The 23,173-nt window shown below is 40.7% G+C and overlaps 1 protein-coding gene across 3 annotated transcripts in view; it reads right to left on the bottom strand.

Moving 5' to 3' along the window:
- The window catches only part of col18a1a (collagen type XVIII alpha 1 chain a), an 89,454-nt gene that overhangs the window by 35,731 nt on the left and 30,550 nt on the right, over positions 1-23,173 (bottom strand). Inside the window, exon 1 of one of the 3 annotated variants that reach the window (XM_079253963.1) lies at positions 11,859-13,481. The exons of 1 other annotated variant lie outside the window; for it this stretch is intronic. In XM_079253963.1, coding sequence (XP_079110089.1) covers positions 11,859-13,383 — 1,525 coding nt within the window. In that variant the 5' untranslated portion in view covers positions 13,384-13,481. Of the gene's footprint in view, positions 1-11,858; positions 13,482-23,173 lie in introns of those variants that run through there. One more of the 3 variants, XM_079253964.1, reaches the window with a different exon arrangement.

The raw sequence follows: 23,173 nt of genomic DNA, 5'->3' as shown, positions 1-23,173 counted from the left end.
CAATAGGAATATTAATCATTAGCCATGAGTTAATTAAGTCATGGCTAGAGATGATCGATACGAGGGAAAAGATAATTAACTTGTGTCCATGTGTCATTTATGGGAAGAAATTATGAAACCATGGAACCTGATTTTGTTTTTACCCTTTAGAACCTGAATCCTCCCAAATGAGGGTATGTTGAGAAAAGATGGCTAAACTGTGCAGAAACCACCATTTTGGAGACCTCACCCAAAATCTCTGTAAATTTCAACCTTTTGTTCATTTTTGGCTTTTGCAGAGATAACGGACACATTTCATACTATGACCTGATAAAGGTTTAGAACAGGGCTGAAGCTCCAGTCTTTGAGGGCTGCTTTAAGTGTCAAGAGTTTCCCTGCTGCAACACATCAGACTTAATTAGCAGAGTTTGATGCCAAGCACAAGTCTGCTTATTAAGTCTGATGTGCGTCAGGTGTGTTGCGGCAGGAACGCTCCAAAGACTTGCAGCTCTGCAGCTCTCGATGGGTTTGGCCCCCTCTGGTTTAGAGTTATACCCTCAATCTGTATCACTCCTAAGAGATATTTATAGTCATCCTGACAGTGTTGGTTGTTTTAGGTAAGCCTGACATTTGTCATTTGTGTGAGTGTGTCATCTTCTTATGTTCTTCACAGCATAACAAATCTCACAAGTCTTCTCTTTACTATGACTCTATGGTTGAAAGGATATTTTGTTATGGCAATGCTATCTTTAGCAGAGGATAGTTTTATTATTATTATTTATTATTATTATTATTATTCAGCATCTTACTACTGTGAGTAAAACTGTGAGATTTCTCCAGCTGGTAAAACACAGTCTTATCTCAACTCTTGTCTTATTTCCTGTTGTCCCTTTCTCTCTTTCTTTTTCTTTCTTCCTCTGAAAATTCCCTTTATTTCAAGTAAATCAGTCATGGTGTGGATTCAAAATGGCTGGTGTGTTGATATGTGCTTGTTGGGAGTGTGACTCGGTGCATGAAGTACATTTACTGTGCCATCAAATGAGTTTTTAAGGTTATGTGTCTTTCAAGACACCATATCTCACCATATCATCCTGTCTCATTACTGCTGCCAATTAGAGAAGGGAATTTTTTTCTAAGAAATTTGATTTAAAATTAAAGGAAAAACCCCCACCACCATTTAAGATCTGTTGCAGAAGACATCAGCTGACAACAAAAAGCCACTGAGTCCCGTTCTGTACTGACGAGAACACTAACACCTTCTAAAAATGGAAATGGAAATTGACCAAACTGCATCCAACAAGCCATTTTCCATCTGTTTTTACAGCAGCACCAAGAAAGCAACTCTGCTCAGGGACCACAAACAAACAAGCCATTTTACTGCTTTTATAAAACCCCCAAAAATATGCCAAAAACTTCCCAAAGCCCTTGGAGACTAAGTGTGAGCACCAAACTTCCACTTCCTGGGATAAAATGAGAAGGACTTGGCTTATAGAGCCGCACTGTGACTTTACGACCGATTGATTAAGCTTTGCCAGGATTCCAGTCCTCATTGCATTAATTAGATTTCAGCTGTTAAATTTTAAGTACTTTAATTCTGATAGTCGAACAGTCGGATGTCTGTGTATCACATTCCTGAGAATGCTATAAAAAAGGAAGAAAAAAAGGGAAACATCTCCAGCTCCTAAATGTGAGTGTCGGAGGGCATGCAGGGCCCAGCAGCTGGGCCTCCAGCATATCTTCACACACTCTTCCATCACCCTGGGTGACTCTAGGCAGCTCAGTTCATAATAACTGCATGTGTTTGGGAAACAAAGGGACACAAGGAGCATCTGAATGAAGTCACTCGTGTTGAGTTTGTTGCACGAGCGTAAATCTCCAAATAAAACCTTCATGCTTTGATCAAGAACGATGTTTTTCTTCTGCTGAAAGAAAAATCTCAGAAATCAGTGTTTTTGGTGCTTTGAAGATTTGCTTTGTTTTACCGCCTGGTGACTAATGTGTAAGGTCCGTTACTCGGTTCAAAGCCTCCCCACTGCCACGAGTGCAGGAGATCAGCGTGGTCAAACCCAGCGGTGTTGAAAGCTACGTTTAGCTGAAGCTAAGGCGTGACCACAAACACCATCCTGGATCATCTGTGTGCTCTGGGAGGACGAAAGATGCTTTCATTTCAACCTGAGCTGACAGAGAAGCCCGTCAAGCTCCAACAGGACGGTAATAAAGTCACATTCCATTATGCCCATCCTATCTGCACAAATCAGACTAATATTTCTGGGGTGAAATATTTCCTCAGTGAGTGGATTGTAATTATTTCATTTTTATGTCACCATAAGTATGACTTACATTGTATGGAAAACATGATAAATGGTCAATGTGAAACATCTTAATAAGAAAGTAAGCCAAGTTAAAGACAAAATAAAAAGTATATATCTGTCTCGTATCACTAGATATTATGTTTATCATAAAAAGAAGACATTAAGACTTAAATTCAGAAGCTGTCCGGTACACACTGATTGCTTCACGAGTCAACGTTTAACAATAAAGTTTCGCACCGAGCTGAACAGATGTTTACTCTGATAAAATCAGGCAGGGAGACCTTGAGGGTCTTTTCAGTGGGCTTGTGCGCACACGTTTGAACCCAGCTCCCTCTTAAGGAGGGCTGAAAATAGCAAAAGCTGTGTGGTAATGTAGTAGTGAAATCCTCAGATGAGGAAAAGGACAAAACTGACATTTTTTCATTCTACAACAGCTGCTGGAAACATAGACTGGCTTTGGACTTACAGACAACTGTAACGCCGTTGCAGTTTGACATTTAATTTATTCAAAACCCCATTTATAAACCAGTTTTTAAATGGTTTATAAATGTTCTTACAGTTTCTGTCATAATTTCCATTGACAACTTATTTGTTTTGACAGAAATGAGGAGATTCCATGTGTCTGACTTCTTCATTGTCACTTCCCAACAACCAATGCAGCCCTCTACGGAGGGCAGGTTAGAACTAACGCACATAGACAAAAGCTATACTTAAACGTTTGTTGTTGAATAAAATCAACATGGACGTATTTGGAGGACAAGATTGAACCAGGCTGATTTAATTGTTTTTGAAATTGGGATCAAGAAGGAAGGAAACGTGGGAAGAGAAAGACCGATCTACAGACACATAAGTCTTTGTAAAATGTGTGGGGGTGACTATTCCTGCTAAAAACACAAGCAAACCAAAGCAACACTTGCAAGCCGGCCATCTTGGAATCCATGCTTAGCTAACTTAGAGTTAAGGGTGCTTCTTGTACGGCTGCAAACTTAAACTCCCACACTTTTCCTGTCATCATTACTGATTAAAGAAATAAATCATGAAATAATCTAGTTTTTTTTTTTTTTTAAAGTTTTTTTCCCAAATTTACATCCCAGTTACAGAAAACATAAGATATTTACTGTGGGCTAGCACGGTCATTGGGTCATTTCATCCAGCTCAGGAATCTGCAACCTGTTGTTCTTAAGCTACATGTGTCTCTTCAGCCCTTCTGCCCTGGCTTTAGTGTTTCTTCGTGGACCGAATCATTTAGATTCCTTACAAACACCACTTGCCAGTGTGATTGATTTGAGGTGAGTAATTAGCAAATAACCAAAAGTTGCTTTAAAGGACACTCCTAGAGCAAACACAGAAAAAAGACAAGTGCCATGCTTGACATGAGCAAAAACAAAATAAAAACTGATTTCAGATATCCTGTGGAAAGCTGAACAGTGCAAACTCAAGTCTCACAACTCGAATAGGCCTACACTGCAAGTTTTGTAGCAACTCAGGTGAAAGAAAGGCATGAAAAGTTCCCAAACATAGAATGCAGGGAGGAATCATTTATTAAAATAATGGAGCGTCTGTTCTTGGACTAAACAATCATGAAAATTATGCCTTTCTCAAGGACAGGACCTTTAAAATCACGATCATCCAACAAACGGATTCATCTCTGGCAGACTAAACCACTTGTGATGAGATATGATGTGAAAGCACTCATACGGGTGTACAAGTTTGTCACTTTCTTCTAACATGACAAATACAAAGCATTAAAATGTTATCAGTTTCATGTAATTTAAGGCATTTTTAAGGGTCAAATAAGTTTTATGACTAAACAATGCTTTTTGGTGGGAAAGGTGGAAAAAATGGATCTTTTATTATCAAATGTTGAAAACCACTGAAACATTTGGCAAGAAAAATGTTTAAAATAAATGCATTACCAACACATTTTATATGATTGACGTAATCGACCGTCAACTTAGTGGATAACTTGATTTTCTTTTTAATAAAGCTTAAATAATTCAGATGACTAAATAACAAATTAAAGAAAGTTTATGTGCCAGACTTTGGCAAAAAATCCAAATTTCTCACAGTTGAGGTTTGTATTAACTTTGAGGCTGTCAAACATGACTGCTCCTCCATCATTCACCCTCTCTGACCTCTCTGCAGACTCTCCTTCATTTGCAGTTCTGACATGTGTACATATGTTTCACTTCCGTTTTTTGGGAAGTGCATGCACACAGCTTTCCAAACCTGTCATTACAGAACTATCTTACCCATTACTAATCCCTCACACCAACCAGATGTGCACTCCTTTGAGATATGTTTAGAAAATGCTAAAAACAAGAAACATTGATATGAACCAGATGATCATGCACCTTTTATTATAAAAGTGCCTCTGTTATTGAGCCAGATGCCACTTGAAGACTGTGATTAGATCATTTCATTCCCGGATCTGAAGGCGATTAAAATGTTTGACATGTTTTAGACTTTTCCAGAGAGTGTTTTTCACCAAAGCTGCTTCCCTGTCTGCAAAGACCCAAACAAGCCGTTAGAGATCAGAAATTGCTGGTGACGCAGACTTCATCATTTGCATTTTATGTGCAATTCAGGTTCTCAAAACGGGCTTTGTTAAGGACCGACAGCTTCAAGGTCAGTTGAGCACAGAAAAAGAGCTGCTGATGAATGGAGTGGTGCTGGGTTTATGGGACTAGTTTGTCTTGTCAAGCCGACCGCTTACTGACCAGGAAAACAGCTCTTTGTCTTTTAGCAACATTCCAGGACAGAGCAGAGCTCTTAGTGACACCCTGTTGATAAAGCTGTACATACAGTGTGACTGCATGTGTACACAGCTTTGAGCAATACATGATCCTGCATAATCCATGGGAAAACAATTGAACATCTGGCCAGTCGGACATCTTTTTGGATTCGGCCGACTACGCTTCGCCACAACTTCAAACATCCCTGGAGGCCTGCTGACAAGAAGCAGCTCATGGTCTGACCCGGTGTCTGCAGAGTCAGAGTTCATCTCAGAAAACATGGAAATTACAATCCTATGATTCTTTAAGAGAAAGGTCACGACTGGGATGAATTTCCATCTTAATTTGTGGCTCCTGAGCGTTTTCCTTTCATCTATGTTTGATCTCAGGTTGGACGTTAACTTGCTGTTTACAAACTTAAAGCTGGATTTTGTACAATATGAAATCAGTGCAACGCTTTTGTGTGATATACTTCAAAGAACACAAGCAAGGAAATAGATCCATTCAAAGCATTAAAGTATCTGCAGCAGAGTTTTATGAGACTACAGATACAAAATCCAATAAAATATTGGAGAATCAATTGTGATACAAAAGAGAAGAAAATGTAAAAATCTAGAAGAATCGGTTAGTTGGAGTTGTGCATGATAAACCTGAGATTAAAAAAATTAAATAAATACATTTCCTAATGTAAAAGAAAAATCAGTGGTTTGGTATCTCGGAGAGCTGTTTAGTTTTCAAGAGTTTATTTGAAATGCTGTCCTACACGATAACATTGAAGTAAAGTCATTTACATGACACATCTATCAACAGCTAGCTGCAAAAGTGCATCCATGCTCTTTCTGAGAGCAAACACAGGTTTCACATGTGGTTTGAGAGTGGGTTTTTGTTTTGTAGTGACGTTTTGAAACGGACAACCTCCGTTATTTATGTCCACAATACACAGAGTATTCGCAAATCTTCACCTTGGTCTAAGGTTTCTGAAGGAATAATTTTTAAACTGATAAAATGATTAAAAAAAAAACTATCTCTGTGTTGTCAGACAGCCGGCTACGTGTGCACAAAGCTTCAGTCTCTTCTGCAGATTCTTTGTTGATCCCTGTTTAAGAAGCTGCAGACCGACCCGCTGCTTTTATTCAAAGCTTTATCCAAAGTTTTTGGAAAAGTTCTTGTTGGGGGTATAAGTCCCAGGTTTGATCATGATACAATATTTAATGGAATATAATTGCTCATATTACAAATTCTGCCACAATATAAACTTAGTCACTTCCATTCAATCACAAAAAGCAACAATCTAAATCTAATTTTTCTTCCTGAGCTCGGTTAGACATTTAAATGACAAACCATCTGCTCTTTGAAAAGAATCAGACTGAACTGCATCTTCATCATGGAAAAGAAAAAGCTAATAGAATAAACTCCTATTTGCAGACATGAAATCAGGACATAAACCAGGGGTACCCAAGTCCAGTCTTCGAGATCTTCCACCTGCAACCTTTAGATGCAACCAGTCTCCAACACACCTGGATCTAATGGCTGCATTCCATCATCTGTAGGTCATTCAGGTCTACAGAGGCCTGGCGAGAAGATTTCATATGATTCAGGTGTGCTGGAAAGGGTTGCATCAAAAAGTTGCAGGATGGTAGACCGCAAGGAGCGGACTTGTGCACCACTGATATGCCAATGTGTTTCCTATAAAGACTATTTCCTCATCAAACTATAACAAGATTTTTTGGTTGTTAGAACAAAGAAAATGGAAACAATTTAACATGTTTGCCCTAAATAACATTTAAAATCAATTACTGCATTGATCTTGATTAATATTTTCCATATGGATCATTGCTGCTGGGTCATTGACCACTAAAAAGGTGAATGACGTTTTACATCATTAGATCAGGACTGTTGTGTCACAAGTCTGACTGCTTGTTTCTTTTAAGAAAAACAGCAAGAGAAAGAGGACAATAAGCTAAAACCTGAGGGAACCCAACCTACCCAGAGATGTTATGAGGTCTGAAAGACTTGCTCTCTGCTTTTGTCTAGCTTACACACACACACACACACACACACACACACACACACACACACACACACACACACACACACACATACTGTCACTGCATATTGGTATTTCATAAAATACATGATGACAGATATAAAAAGAAAGAATTCAGGGTATACTCCTAAGTTGATCTGGAGTATTTATCTGTAAAACTCTATCGCACATGTTCAGAAAGGCTCCCAAAATTTGTTTGAGAATTGTCCCAAAACGCTTAAGTAAAACAACGTGATGCGCTTGTTAGGGTAGGAGGTGTGTATCTGGCTGTCAGCTACGCTATTGGTGTCTATGCTGACACAATGGCTACAGTTGCATGACGTCTTTTTTTTTACTTGGGAATTAATAATTCAGAATTAACGTATTCTCCTACGAGTTTACATGAAAATAATAATTCTGAATGAAGGTTTGCATGAAACACGTCCTCACTTAATTCCTCTTTAGAGAGGCGGGTTGGGAAGGGTTCTGATTGGACAGAGGGTCCATGTGACGTATGACGTATCCCGGAAATAAACAAAGTTGGCTCCCTGCTTCTCGTCTTTTCAGTCGTAACTTGTAAAAACGACATAAGTACCAGTTTCACCGCTATTTTTATTATAGATTTGAAGTACCAGCTTAACACGAGCATACTGCTCCACTTTTTGCAGCAACTGAGAAGGAGAAGAAAGACAGACCACCAAACACGAGCAGCAAAACAACGCGCGTCACCGGGACAGGATAAGGTAACGAGTATGCTCAGAACGACCGGAATTAACTTAGAGCAGAATGACGATTTACATGACAGAGGAATTGAATATTTTGGAATTAAAATGCGAATAAATCAGCCACTAACATCGGAATTAAGTTTAAATCCTAATAGAAATATGCATTAGGAATTAAGTGTTTACATGGTAATTTCGCATTAGTTTAAGGCGGAATCAACTTTAATTCAGAATTAAACAGGAATTAAAACTCCCATGTCAACATAGCAATTTAGAATGAATTATATCCTGTTTTATGTGTAAATCTCAAAATCCCACATTTTACACACAACAGAGCAAAAACAACAAATCAGATGTTGAAACTGAGATATTTTACCATTTCATGAGGTCATTAGCTTATTTTGAACGTTATGGTGGCAAAACATCTCCAATTCTGGAAAGGCAAAGTAAAAGACGGAAAAATAAGTGGCTTGAATAAAAAATAACTGGAGGAGCATTCGACAATTAATTTGGTTAAATGCCGACAGGTTATTTTAACTTGGGCAGCACGGTGGCACAGCTCATGGTGCTCCCTTATAGCAAGAAGGTTGCTAAGTTTGAGCCTCGGCTGGGGGAGGTTTGATCAGTGGCATTTCGGTGCAGAGTTTGTATGTTGTCTGTGTGGTTACTCCAGCTTCCTCCCACCCACAAGACATGGATGTTGGGTTAATCGCTACAGTTAATTGATCACTTATCACATGTAAGTTGCTTTGGATGAAAGTGGCTGCCAAACGACAGTAGAATAGTCGAACTTGAGCATAAAAATAAACACAGCTTGTTTCTTTTCTGCCCTGCCATGGACTGGCGACCTGTCTAGGGTGTACCCTGCCTCTTGCCCAATGATTGCTGGGCTAGATTCCAGCTTCCCGCGACTCTTAATTGGACTAAGCGGTTCAGAAAATGACTGACTGACTCACTGTTTCTTTTCCTAAGCCACACACATGACAATGACTTCAACACAATCTGTGAAATTCACTCTGGGAAAGGAGTAAAGGTTCCAGTTCTCTACTTGTGCAAAAAACTAAGCCTCAAATATCCACTCAGGTGAAATGAAAGTGCCTCAAAATGGATTTAAGACACATTCAAACCACTTAGCAACAACCTCTGTTTCTACTAAGCCCTTCATAAGTTTCAGCTCCAAGCATCCCAGTGCTTCTGAACTGTGTTCTGCAACATAGACCTGTCACTTCTCATTTTGTACAAGAACAACACAAACCGGAGGGGATAATGGATTTCTGGCAGAAAAGCAGTCGGACTGCACTGTGCCCATAATTGGAACCCTCCTGCAAGCCAAGTCAAAATAATTCCCTGGCAAGCGCCACCATAAAGGCCAGGAGCCAGCTTTGGGCCTTCCTGTCATGAGATACAATATCAGTCTCACCTCAGTGGAACCCTGTTGCTACAAATCAGGATCAGATCAGTTAAATGAGCTTGATACACCAAACACAGACCAAAATGTTCAGACTTTCTGGAGCTATTAGTCAAATGTTTGCATTTAATAGATGCTACAGATGTGGCCAGTGGAAGGACTTGATTTTCTTTTTTAATAAATGGACTAGAGCTGTCAGTTCGAATGAGATTAATGGGTTTCTTGCAGGATTTTGTTATCCAGAACTCCCCCAAAGTGAACTGCAGTTGATCTTTAGACCCTGATATGAATGACTGCTCATCTTTCAAGAAGAGGCTGGTAACCATAGAAAAACATCATTAAAGAGCTATTGAGCCCTAACACCACCACCACCTCCCCATCCCAGAGTGAAAGGATCCCATCCAACAGATCTTACGCTGATATCGCTGCAATCTTCCCATAGTAATCTCTCACATATTTACAGGCTACAAAAAGGAGGCTCTTTTACCCAATGGTGGTGCCCATCCTTTTTAAAATGAATCTAAAATATATCAACGCACACACAACAAAAGGAGTTCATCATGAAGCATTCTTCCATGACATGTCAGAGCTGAATGATGTAGAGGTGGGGTGGTGTTACGGCCCCAGTAAAAAGGAGAAAATGAGTGCCCTCCTCCCACACGTCAAGCTAGCAGAGCTGTAGGTAATGAAAAGTGTCTGAAGCTTCCCAGACACTTTATATAATAATGGTTCTGATCCGAGGTCAAAGGGCTTGTAAGTGGGAGGACACAGTCCTGCAGTTACCAGACAGACCAAACAGAAATAACTTTTTTTTTCCTCTTTCCTTTGCTTCTCCCTCTTGGTTCTAAGCCACATATTTACAGAGTTTTGTAACACATTATCATGATTACTATTGCATGACCTTATTAACTTCACGCCCAGAGAGCACCAACCTGCTTTTCCCCATCAAAGATTTACCACAGGTTGTTGCAGTCAGATGGTGCCACTAACTTATTGTGTAAGCACAAACCGTATGGAGTTCATCGGAAGCAGCTCAACAAAATAAAGGCATCAGTTCACCTCCTTTTGTGGCTAATAGAACATACAGGCAGAATAATAGATAAACATCAAGAAATTAGTTTTAATAAGTATATTCAGCACTCTAACGAGCAGTCAACAGTAGCTTGTAGACCAGAGCAAGCCTTCAAACATTGACACGGGTAAACTTGTGTTGTGCATCAGGTCCAAATGAGGTAAATGAGATTCCAGATGGTCCTGGCTGCACAGCTTTCATGTCTGATTTAGAGTGACTGAGAGCAAAGCAATTATACCTTCAGGCTACTTTTACAAGAATTACTCAGCATGCACATCTTGGTGGTGAACTTCTGGAGTAGCAATAAAAATTGCCCCTGTGGTGTAAAGATGGCAACAAGGTTGTTTCTCTTAATATGTATAGGTTAATATGTATAGGTTATTGTGCAGTGTCATAACCTCTGCATCCGGGATCCCCAACATTCACTGGATCTTCTAACTTGTTAGAGCTTTCTCTATCAGAAATATTGTGTACATATCAGCTAAAAACTACCTTAAATTCACAAAACTTTCATCTAACTTTCCTCAAATCCAAACCCGAACCTTAGTTTATCCTCATCTATAACTTCCCTTGCCACAAATACACAGTTGATGCATTTCCAATAAATACAAAACATGTCATGGACCAGATATAGGTAGTAACCCTGGAACCAAAAACACAATGTCTACTCACATCTGTCAGTGAAACTAAGTGTGTAAGATAACAGACACTCTTCAGCTTCTGGTGATATGAAATATGGAGGCAAGACAAGCTGGCAGCCAATAGAAACAGGCTTCAAAACAAAGAAAGCTCACATAAGCTGCTAAGATGTTCCACAAAGAAACACAATGATCTCACATGAAATAGCATCACTAGTAGTACAATAGCTGCAGATATCAGTGTGCACACTTGCCCTGCTGCTCTCCTGTAATATATCATATTTTAGGTGAAAACTGTGAGGCTCTATTAATTAAACCAGTAGATATGTGCAAAATGGCATGGCAATGAAACCCACAGTCACATACACGAACGCTTCCCAGACTTAACAACCTAGTGTGTGTGTTCCTGAGCAGGCACGTGCACATAATGCAGCCTGCAAGCCACTTTCTGTGAAAACAGATGTGGTGCATGCACAAGTTGTTTTCAGATTATGGTCATTTGTCAGAGGTCTGAAATGTTGGTTTGCTTGTTTTTCCTAAAGTTATTATAGTTTACATTTACAGTCAGATATTACAATTAGAAGAAAAGAAATTAATGTAATATGTCACTCTATTATCACTAAGGTTCAGCTGTAAAAAAAGACATAAAACATCAGCAAACTGTGAAAGTTGATTATGTGCATGTGTGTTATGACCTATGCAAAGGATAAAAGGAGTCATGCAATCTTAAGGTCAAGGGTACATGCAACACATTAACACAGTACCTTGCTGGGACCATGCTTGTTAGGCTCAGGACATGAACAAACGTAACAAATAAGCATGGAACCATTCCACTGTTAATCTCTGGGTATAAAACTCAGTATAAAAGTCAGTTTGTTGGGTGGGAACGAGGTATTGGGTAAGTTGAGTTTCAAAACTGGTTTAAAATGAATCACCATGTCTGATTCATTTTAAGCCAGTAATTACCTTTCTGGTTACTAACTGACAAGCACTGATACCCATCATCATCATCATCCCCATCCGGCAGAGTGTGGCACTCCACAGGGAGGCGTCCCTCATCCAGGTGTGTCCAGCAACTGTCCTGCAACACTTGGCAGAAACTCTGGCAAGGTAACAATGGTAGCGGGACCACAGGGTCACACGTTGGCAGCAACAGAAGGCAGAAAAACCACTCCAAGCTATGGTGGCAGCGGGACCGCAAAAGCCATGCCCATTCGTTCAGGAGCGCTCGAACTTCCTCCACACTGCTCTGGTTGAAGTAATTGGGCACAATAAACTTTTTCCCAACCATAGAGGAGCAGAAAGGAAGCGGAGTGTCCACCAACAAGCATCCAATGTCCGGGGCTGATTTAGCTACTACTGTGTGCTTTTCAGTTGCCTGACCACCTGCTGCTGTTTGATTGAATGAGACTGCTTGGCTCAGGTCTTCCTCACTGACTGCTGGTTGAGCAGCATCTAAACTGTGACCAGTTTGACCAGTAAATACTTTCTGGTTTGTCACCTCTGCTTGAAGTTGGCTGGCTATGGAGAAGTTAGTGTTGTGCCGGGTCATATTATTTGAAGTTTCTGTCTGGTTAGCAAACGGAGGATGACTAGTCTGAAACACATCCCAATTAGCTGTAGACTGACCAGCTGGTGAGTGGACTGCTTGTTGGTTTCCATGAGACGGGTCTGAAAGCTGTTCATATTTGTTTCTTAAACTAAATAATTGTAAATCTTTTAAGCTTTTAAATAAAGTCAAATTCAAGGAATTCCAACTAGAGCTACTGTTTGAGTTTTCTGAGATGTTGTTGGGAGTTTCAGAGGAATTAAGACTTTGCTCTGATATTGTACTGTCAGTATTGTGGCTCCCATCTGCACTGGTACAAGTTGTACAGGTTTTCTCTGACTTCAGATTTTGCCTATCTTTGGGGTATTTTACACTGATTCCACTGTCCAATACTCGATCAGTGGCCATTACTTTAACAATTTCTGATCCTGCATTTGTGTTAGTCCCTGGTGTAAAATCTGATTCAGGCATGAATGTAGAGTTGGACAGCTGAGCTTCTGAGTCCAATTCAGACACGACTGACAAATTCCCTGTCAACTTTAAATGATCAGATGCTCCAGAACCCACACCCTTTAAAGAAGATGTGCCATTACCAGGTGTATTCATGAGTGATGAGCTCCCTGCAGTGCTCTTTTCTGATGCATGATCTTTCTCTGATACTGCTGGAGGTATTAGGGTGGTCAGTTGAGTAGCCTCAGTGGTCTCATCCAAAGTCTGGACGTTCTTCTGGGTCCCATATCCTTCATGAACAATCTCTGCTCCAACTCTTGCACTACTCTCTAACGGCGGTTCTCCACTACCCAGTGGACTGCCAGACCCCTCATGTTCCACTGTTGGGGGTAACGTTGTAGTACCACTCCAGGACCAGAACCAAGCATCAGAGTAGACCACCAACTGGGCCAACAAAAACAAAAGTCCAAGCTGGGTCCTCATTTTAGGCATGATGTTAAGCTGTAACCACGTCCCTCCGCTTGATCAGGCTCCCTTAGTGAACTATGACATGTCCACACAGCCACTACACACACACTTTCCTCCTGCTCTGTCTCCACACACACTCCACCAGGCAGAGAGGAGAAACTAGAAGGAGTGCCCAATTCAAAGGAGTGAAGGGGGGGCACAGGAGGAGGTGCGCTCCGTATTGGCTGCCCTGGCAATATTCATTCTCCCGACTCCTCCTTCTCCTTTTGTGACAGCGGTGAAAAGCGATCTCTCCTGCTGACGGATACCTCAGAATTACAGCAGCTCTACTCTTCAGTGTACAATACCGTTGCTTTCAGTGTGTTTCAGAGAGAGGGTCAATTTGTTCCCCTTGACTAGTTGTCTTGGTTAAATGATAATTAGGAATCTATAGATATAGGCTGATGATGACTTAAGTTTTCAGCTAAAGTAATTATCATACACTGTGTGGACAGTTTAAAAGATAGACAGCAAAGGTTCTGCTAATGAATGAAATAAGTTTCACTCAACTGCCAGAATGCAACAAATTACTGAACAAAGTTCCCATTGTTATATGTGGGCATGTTTACATAAACTATAACAATTGTAATAGAATAATTGAATAAATATGAGGGAAAATTGGGAGCTAATGTATTGTATCTGTAGAATACGGTTAATTATTTAGCATAAACTAAAGAAATTCAACCAAAGTTAGATTGAGGTAGTAATCCATTGTCTACACGGTGCCATTTATTGTTCAGCATAGTTATGAAGTCTGTTTCAGAGCAGTGATCTAGGCCTTGCTTTCTTGCCCAGACTGGTTTCTTGTACTGCCGATGGGATCGACTGACAGAGGCACTCAACAACTACAAATGATAAAAGGAAATAGAGGCTTGTGTGTCTTTCCTGTAGAGCAGGTGTTTGAAATAAGGCATAATAAGGATCATCTGTATAAAGCTTCTAGACGTTTACGCTGAGATGCACAAATGTGTTGTAACAAGCTCAACGACTTTAAATGGCTGTCATGGTTCGGGGTCACTAATGAGCCAACTGACCCTTGTCTGCAAGATTATGTTTGTGTGGCCCATAAAAAAAGGTATGAGCAAGTAAAATGTGTTAACAAGATAACCAACAGGCATTTTGTGAATTTCAATAGACTAAAAAAGGAAAATGTTAGTAAAATAGTTTAGGATCAGAAACTTTCTTTGATGCATTCTGTTAAATGATCCAAGTTTTGTAAATTTATACTGGGCTCACCTCTGGGACAGACGCAAGACTCTTAACTAAGCAATTACTCATTCTAAAACTGTCAGACACTGACAGTATAATAACAAGCCATGGAAAAAGATGGACCTTTCTTTGTAGTGACCTCTTTTAAATGAACTTTTAGACAGTTCACTGCTAAAAAAGAAAGGGGGTGGGTGGGGGGGGTTTACAAAAAATGCCAGGAAGAAGTAAAGGATGCAGATATTTTTAATTTTCTGCAGTTCACATGTTGTTTCCTTCACATGGATGACTGAGTTTTTAGTTTAACTTCTTGATTCTTTTTCCTTTTTTTCTCCTTTACACCAGGATAGTCAGCTGGACTCAGTACAACTGGGGGGTGCAACATTCTTCTGGTTTTAGTTTGTTTTCACACGCAAACCATTTTGACCATTGGATAACATGTTTCCCTCCTCGCCAGAGGTGCTGCCGGATCAGCAATTATTGAAGGAGGAGACAAAACATACAAAAAAAGGGAAAAAGGCTCATCTTTGTTTATTTGTTTATTTAATTTCATCTGTTGGTTATTGCAGAACAACTTCTGATTCCACCACATCAGCACCAAACATGGAGCTGCATCAAAGCTTAAGGGTTTTTGGTGATCATATATCTATCAAAATTTTACCATGTTCCTTCACATGTGAGCACGATCCATTTCTCTGGACCAGAGCTGTTTACTTTCCTACACACACACCCATGTTTTGGTTGTGTTTACCCACAATGCCCTTTGCTTTATAGTCAATTTCCTGTAATTGGTTCACTTAGGGCCCATTCACATCAGGATTTCTGACCAAAGAAGTCCACCTACAAACGTAGATCCGTTCATTTGGTCTGTTTCAAGCAGACCAAATAAAAGAAGTGGACTACAAAAAAAAAGTACCTCCCTGCATCTGACGTAGCATTGAATTGTGGGTAAATACATAGTGATCACGTTAAGGGTCTTCTGCCTCGTCTGTTGTTCATACTGCATCCATTGTTGCAGTGTATTTCTGCAGTATACTTGCATAAGACACAATAAAAAACCCAAAACAGCCATAGTTTCATCTCCATGTTTAACTTGCAAATGGAGTTTTCTTCTTCACACTGGTCTTGTCCTCTCTTTTGTTAAATACTAGAGCAGCGCCACCTTTGGTGGGAATGGGGATATACTATTCTAAAGGTTTGGCGCGTTTGACGAAAGTGCAGCGTGAATGCAATCTCAGTCTGAATGGATACACCCTCCTACAACATTGTGCATTGGGACCGATGTTTGTAGGAAGACTGGAGTTCACGTCTTTGCATTCACAACTCCACAAACTTTCTGATTAAAGAACTACTGTGAACATCCCGTATGTGTTTTGTGAGATTTAGGCAATAAAAGAGCTTGAACTTTGGAAAAAAGCTGGTTTATGTAATAAAGTTATGACAAAATGGTATAATGTGATGCCAGAGTGCGTCTGTATATCATCATCCAGCTGTGGTGAGGAAAACTCCATCCTCTTTAGCTTATATCTAAACCATGTGAGCTGTCTTTATGCTTTAACTGTCTTAACAGATCCTAATTGGCAGTAAACACCAGAAACTAATCCACAATTTTATTAAGTCCATGATAGGAGAGGATGCGCTGCTGTGCATTTCAGTGGAAAAAAAGCAGGCTTTTGGGAACATTGATGCATTCCCACCCAAATTACCCACCCCACATGTAAATGAAAGCTCATCTGTCCTGTTTAATCTGAGTGAGTCCCATCAGTTTTTTTCTTTTCTAACCTTTTCCTTCACTCTGAAAGTCTAAATAAAAAAAATATGAAGGAAAAAGTTACTCTATGTTTGTCTTTGTGAGATATTTGCTGATCAGACATGGCGGGCTATGTACATCCTTACAATAGTTTAGTTTGCTTATCTATGGTGTGGAAAACTCATAAGACCATAAAAAAAGACACAAAAAATAAAATACTGTATCCAATGCAGACAGTACACTCACACTCTTGGACAGATTGCTTTCAGCACATGTTATCTCCAGACATCAAACAATAAATAGTTACACCTTGAACTTTGAAAAAACTTTGCGTCCCTGTTTTCAACAAGTCTTTCATGTCTCCTGTTGCCCATACAGACTGCAGACCATGAGCCATGACGACAACACGGCTGCAATATTTCCTGTTTCAAAGAGTGCTGTCGGACAGGTAATTACAGTAAGATGGCTTCAAAAGTTTGCGCTGTATGTTTAAGACAACGCGGAGACGGAGGAAGGAGTGCATTTCCTCCTACATTTTTCAGTCTGAACACAGAAAACACAACAACGCTGAAGTATGAGTTTATGAGTTTTATGTTCCAGAAGACACGCGGAAGTAATTCCATTTCTTCTAGAAGCTCTCCTTCAGCTCACCTTAAAGAGGACCACAACCTCAGCACGCTCTATTATTCATTTAAAGGGTCATTTCACACAAACTGAGTGTGTGTTGCTACACTGACATGACTACATTCACCTCCAAAAAACAAACAAATGGAGGATATCTGGAAAATTAACTGTTTATTGTGAGCGTGAAAAGACTTTGGTGATATTAAATCTGATATAATATTAAATCTAATATAATGAAATGAAACATCTTTATTAATTCAGTCATCTCCTTTAGGTTCCAGTTTCCTCCCACCGTCCAAAGACATGCATGCCAGGTTAACTGGTTACGATAAATTGTCTCTAGAAGTGAATGTGTGTGTGAATAGTTGTTTGTCTCTCTGTAATAAACTGGTGACCAATCCAGGGTGTCCCCTGGCCTGCACCTCGTCCAATGATTGCTGCTGATTGATGAATGATTGAATGATTGATGATGTAGGCTTCAGCTTCTTCCCGCGACCCTGAATTGGACTAAGTGGTATGGATAAGGAATTATCTCCTTTTTTAGGAAACTCAATAATACCAACGAATAATTAAAAGCTAAGCTGATGGCTGTCCACAATAATAACCTCCAGAACCTTTTTTCCTTCCAGGGAACATGAAAAAGCGTCTGACTGAACAAACTTTGTTGTGTCTTTCAGCTTGTGCTGCATCTTTCCTGGACAAGCAGCTCCAGAGTGGTCCAGAACAGCCCAGATCAGTTTGTTCTGCTGCTCCAGCAGATGCTGCAAACTCTGACCTTCTCTTATACCTGCACACCCTCCACCTCCTGTATTCAACAGTCATCTCATGTTTGTGTTTGTATTTAGGGTGAGGAGATTGTTTCTGCACTGTGTCACAACCTGAATCCACATGACCTGTGTTACTGCGGGAGCAAAAGAAGCTGTCTAACAACCACACACAGACCAACAATAACTATGAGTGTAAATCACACAATTGATTATAAGATGACTTATTAATTCAATAAAAAAGCATAAAATAGATGAGGATATAACAGATTCTTACTAATTATTACTGGATCAATCTTTAACTATTATTCTAAATTTGGATTGATGCTGCTGACTAATGCTGGGCGGTACACCAGTTCATATTGAACTCAGATTTATATTATCATATACATTTGGCTGATTCCATGGGACAAGTCAACAAGTGTGCAGTAGCAGCCATGTTACTGGAGATGTGATGGGAGGAACAGCATCTGTTGTCTCGAGATACTTCAGTTTTAAAAGGTCAGAAAAAAGAAATAAAGTTTCCATAAGTAGTTTGTTGCAGCGCCAACGTGCTTCTGGGTGCATAAAACTGATCATCGCTGTCCACATCCTCAGGTAAAACAGTAAAAGATGAAGAACACTGGAGTCAGATGCCACTTGCTGACAGTTTTACTGGAGGTGGGATTATGACAGCAAAATAACAGCAAGTGGCGAATCAGTATAAAGATGTGGTTCAACTGGAAACTGTGGAGAAATGGACCTAATGATAAAAACACTGCGCACATTTAACTGTTGTAGCTTTTTTGTTTTGTTTGTACAATATAAAACTCTCATGTCAGTGGATCTACTGCTATTATTCTTCATCAGTCAACGTAAAATGTGGTTTCAGTTGGGAAAATAGCAGCCTAATTTTACCACAGATACCACAATACCTCCACTACAGCTGGCTGATCATTGACTCAATGTGTTGCTTCACCCCTTAAAGCAAAACAAATAAAACCAAACCCGACACCTTTCATCCCTCCTGCAGAGCAGCACAATGCAGCTTCAACGGAGGGCTGAATAGAAACTGAACCGCAGCGTTCTTCATGCATTTCTCTAATGTGCATGTAAGCCGTGAAATCCTGAGATGTTTGAAAAGCAGATGAACTGAAATTCCAGGCCTCCCCTGTGTCTGTCCTCACAATAACACACACAAAAGCATGTAACCCTAAACCAGGAATGAGTCTGAAGGCCGAGACCATCAATGGGAGGTGAATGATCGACTAATTACAACACCAACATTACCTCCTAGACATAATCCAGGAGGGGCCGATGGCGTCCAATTATCTGTCAGCGCACGGTGGGATCCTGCTCCACACTGCCGTCATTCAGATATCACCTTTCATCTGCAGAGCGCCCATTTCATCAGCGCTAAATTTAGCTTGTGTGAATAATTTAAGAATACGGCGTTTATAGGTGGGCTGCAAACTGGCGAGGGGGAGGGGGGGGTTAACCTGAAGCAGATCTCTGATGGACAGAAAGGTACAAAATTAGACAAATGGAAGGACACAAGGTGATCCCTTCGAGCAGCTGGAGAGCACTTAAAGCAGCTAGAGGGCCTTTTGGTACGCACACACACACACACACACACACACACACACACACTGATGTTATTTCAGCAAGTGTGGGTTTTTGACCTCATGCTGTGTGTGTGTCGGTGGAGTCACCGTCTCAGCGGCTGAACTCCAAGGCATGGACAGACGGACACAGACGGTCACGGACAAGCCCACGCATGGCTGACAAACATGTCAGACACACACACACTTGTGTCGCAGTCACACAGCATGTCCCAGCTGGGCAGCAGAGTAAACACACGCAAACATATACAAACTATGGTGGACATATGGCTGAACCAACACACGCACACACACATACACACACACACACACGCCTGACCCCTGTGTGAGCTGCAGATGGCCCCTGTGCTGGTTTGCTCATCACAATGAAAGACCCTAATTCTGATGACATCTCTTCTGGCCTCTGTAAGATCTCCGATCAGCGAATGTGTGTCACAGGGTGTGTGAGACAGCCAGAGAATGAGAAGTGGGAGGGGGGAAGGGGGGGGGGGGGGGGTTGGCTAACAGAATGGAGGTCAAGAGGTCACAGCTATCAAGTTAGGAGGGAAAGGGGTCTTGTTTCCCACAGACAGAGACTTATCGGCGAGCTGGTGTGGCGTGCACGAGCAGGTTCTGAGGGGGTCACTTTGCCTGTGGCGTAAATGCCTTTAGTTCAGACATTAAGCCATAAACTGTTCAAGATTCTAAGATGCAAAAGCCGCAAAAGCTAAACAATAGAGAAGGGAAATGTGTGAGGAAGTCTTGTGCATAAACTCAATCTCCCATCGGCTGTTCTAGGCTTAATTAGCTAGAAAGGCCAAATTATTGCACAAGCTTGTGCAATACCTTTCTTGTTGACAAGTTGCAAGCAGGGTATTTTCCCATGCAATCCTGCAGCAGATTCCTGTGAAAACCAGATATAATGTTTCAAATGTGCAAAAAAAAAAATGTCTACAAAGCTACTTGTTGCTTCTTTCAGGACAGCATAGCTGCATGTTGCAGGATCCTACACAAAGAGGCAAACAGGCAGACTGAGCCCTGCAGGGTTCCTCGCAGTCCTGCTCAGGCAAGCAGAAACAGCTTGGCCATCACTCGCAATGAGACGCATTCCATAACAACAGGGGAACACAGCCTGTGGTGCCTAAACAAGAGTTACAGTATCAGAAAGAGATGGACGGGTTGCTCTGTGAATGAGACAGAAGACAGACGCGGATGTTTTACCACACTTTAACTGCAATGCCCAGATGTAATTTTCAATGTAAACACCATTATTTATGCAGAGCAGATCAAGGCTTGATAGCTTTTGCATACATAAACTGAACCCTGAGAACATGTCTGAAATGCCACAAAATTCCCCGGTGGCCTGTAAATGTTCTTCTATTGATTCTTTGGCTTGAGATTGAATCAAACCCCATGATTCATGCATATTTTGGAAACTCTGACTCATGCACCAGCAAGTCCAGTCCTTTGCATTGATTTTGTGTCAATAAAGTAAAAGGTAACTTCAGTCTTTATCTTTCCATCTTTAACGATAAACATAGAAACCATAAATAGTTCCATCATCTTCAGGCTCACACAGCTTATTAAACAGACTACAAGAGGAGGAGGTGAGGTGATGAAGGAAGTGAGCGACTGAATGAAAGGCAGCTGCCTGGGATTATTCCTCACAACCTAAAGGGAGCAGTCGGAGAGTTCTTGTACCTGTAATGACTACACTAATTAGCACACTGTCAGGTCAGAGCATCCGGAAACGTCTCGGCTATAATCACTGTTCGCTCAGTGAGTGACAGACGCGGTATTGTTTCTTGTGCTTGAGATGAATCCTATCTGACTGGACTGAAAGATGAACAGTTTCTGTATAAATTGTTTACCTGTAAATTGTGTGAAAGCACAAATAAATAGAGCTTTAATGTCTAGACATTGTGCAGCTGTATTATGGAAGCTGTGCAGGTATTTTATCAGCGCTTTAGTGGCAGGTAATTCTGTGCTGCTCCATGTACCTAATGTTAGATCTGAGACTTCACGAGATGAGGTATAGTTATGGAGATATGGCTCCCTCTGCTGGTCAATAGGTGAACAACAGCACCAGGTGATAACATACAGGACACACACCTTCGTCAGACACCAGATTCTGTTTTTCTCCCTGAATTCTTTGTTTTATTTTTTTGTTTTTTAGCTCTAGAGGCCTTTAATGAAGAAAAAGGAATGAGAGAAAAAGCAGAAGGCACAAAGTAAATAGAGCTTTCACACAGACACTGTTCTGGTTCTGGCATCTGTTCTGGGTCCGTTGCTTTCTAGCAAACCAGCCAACATTCACACCCGTTTAACCAGAACCAATATTCCTTCACAATATTCCTTCTTCCTCACTTTCTGATCATTTATTATTTTTTGCTCAGCATTTGTGTTGCTGTCTAACTTTACTGAAACTAAGTAACCCAGCTGAGCGTCCAGGTTGCATTCCGACAAATCTGACCTTTGCTCTCTGGTTACATTATGGTTTGCAGTTGCAAAAGATGTTTTCAATGCCTGTTAAGAACCAACTTCTTCAGGTTGCAAACCAGCTTTTGCTTCTCTGTGAATGTCCTAACTGATAGTATAAAAAGTATAAAAGGGCTAAAAGAGCTTCAGATCAGGATTTAAAAAGCACTAAATTTCTTCATCTTTAGGATATTTAGTCACTGCTGAACTCCTGGGGGTGACCTGAGACCTGTCAGGTCAGGTTACATCACCTGCAGCAGGCAAAATTCATTCAACTTTCACCCTGCTTCTCTTGTATACTTGCCAGTGGAACCATGAGAGCTGGTGGAGCGTAACGGACACACCCGCATGTCAGCAGGATCTGCATTTTACAATTAATTCTACTTTTACTGTCAAATTCCTGTTTCCGTGACATCCATGTTTACAGCATCAAAAGAGAATTTAAAGTAAATACAAAAACAAAGAAAAAGTGTTTCAGGTCTTAGAGATTAAAACAACAAATGCTTGATGGTTTCCATCATGAGCCATGTGGTTATTATGTGTCATGTCGTCCTCTGGACACATCGATTAGACATGTTCTGCAGACATGAGGTCACCAGTATGGATGTACATGCATGCGCACTATGGTACAGTTATATACACAGTGGCTGAGGCGGAAGCGGGAGACTTCACTCAGCCGTTCTGACAACACAGACGTGCGCTTATAATTTTGTACTCTTTTCTTATATCTTGTAATTTTGTATTAAATTACTTATTTTGAACCCCGTCGTTGACTGTCTCGTCTCTGCTGATCAGCTCGTGGTGTCAAGGCTCTTAAAAAACCAGGTATGTAAGGAAATCTCCATTTCTGAAGCTCTACACATGCACATGCACCTTTCTGAGCTCGTCTTCCTAATAGAAACACGACAGCCGCTTCTTTTTTGTAAAATGAATCATTTTTTTACTTTCAAGTTCACAACAATCCCAACTCCCTTTTGGATGCAGATGTCCCAAACAAGAAAAAGCAAACTTTACTCGACAGGTGGAGCTCCCGCTGGCAAAAACACACCTGCGGAAAATCAAACATAAAGATGCATGGGAGCTGTCAACAGCAGGCGGCTAGATGAAACCTGATCAAAACACTCGTACGAGAAAAAAATAAGCTACTTCACGAGGGCATGTAGCTCAATCCCAGATTTAATCATGATCATGGAGATAACAAAGTCATTACAAGGTGTTTGTTTTTCATCAGTTACAACAAAGCTGCTGTAAAACTCTCAACACACCTGTGGTGTTGATGGGAAGGCACAAAGAGAAACCACAAACATGCTAACAGTGATTATGCTCCCTGAATGACAGGCATTAGACATTCAACAGCACATTAGACAACTTTC

Source organism: Telmatherina bonti (genome assembly GCF_933228915.1).
Source record: "Telmatherina bonti genome assembly, chromosome: 15".
Classification (NCBI taxonomy): Eukaryota; Metazoa; Chordata; class Actinopteri; order Atheriniformes; family Telmatherinidae; genus Telmatherina; species Telmatherina bonti.
Note: the sequence above shows the minus strand (reverse complement) of the source record. Positions and strands in the feature narration are given on the sequence as shown.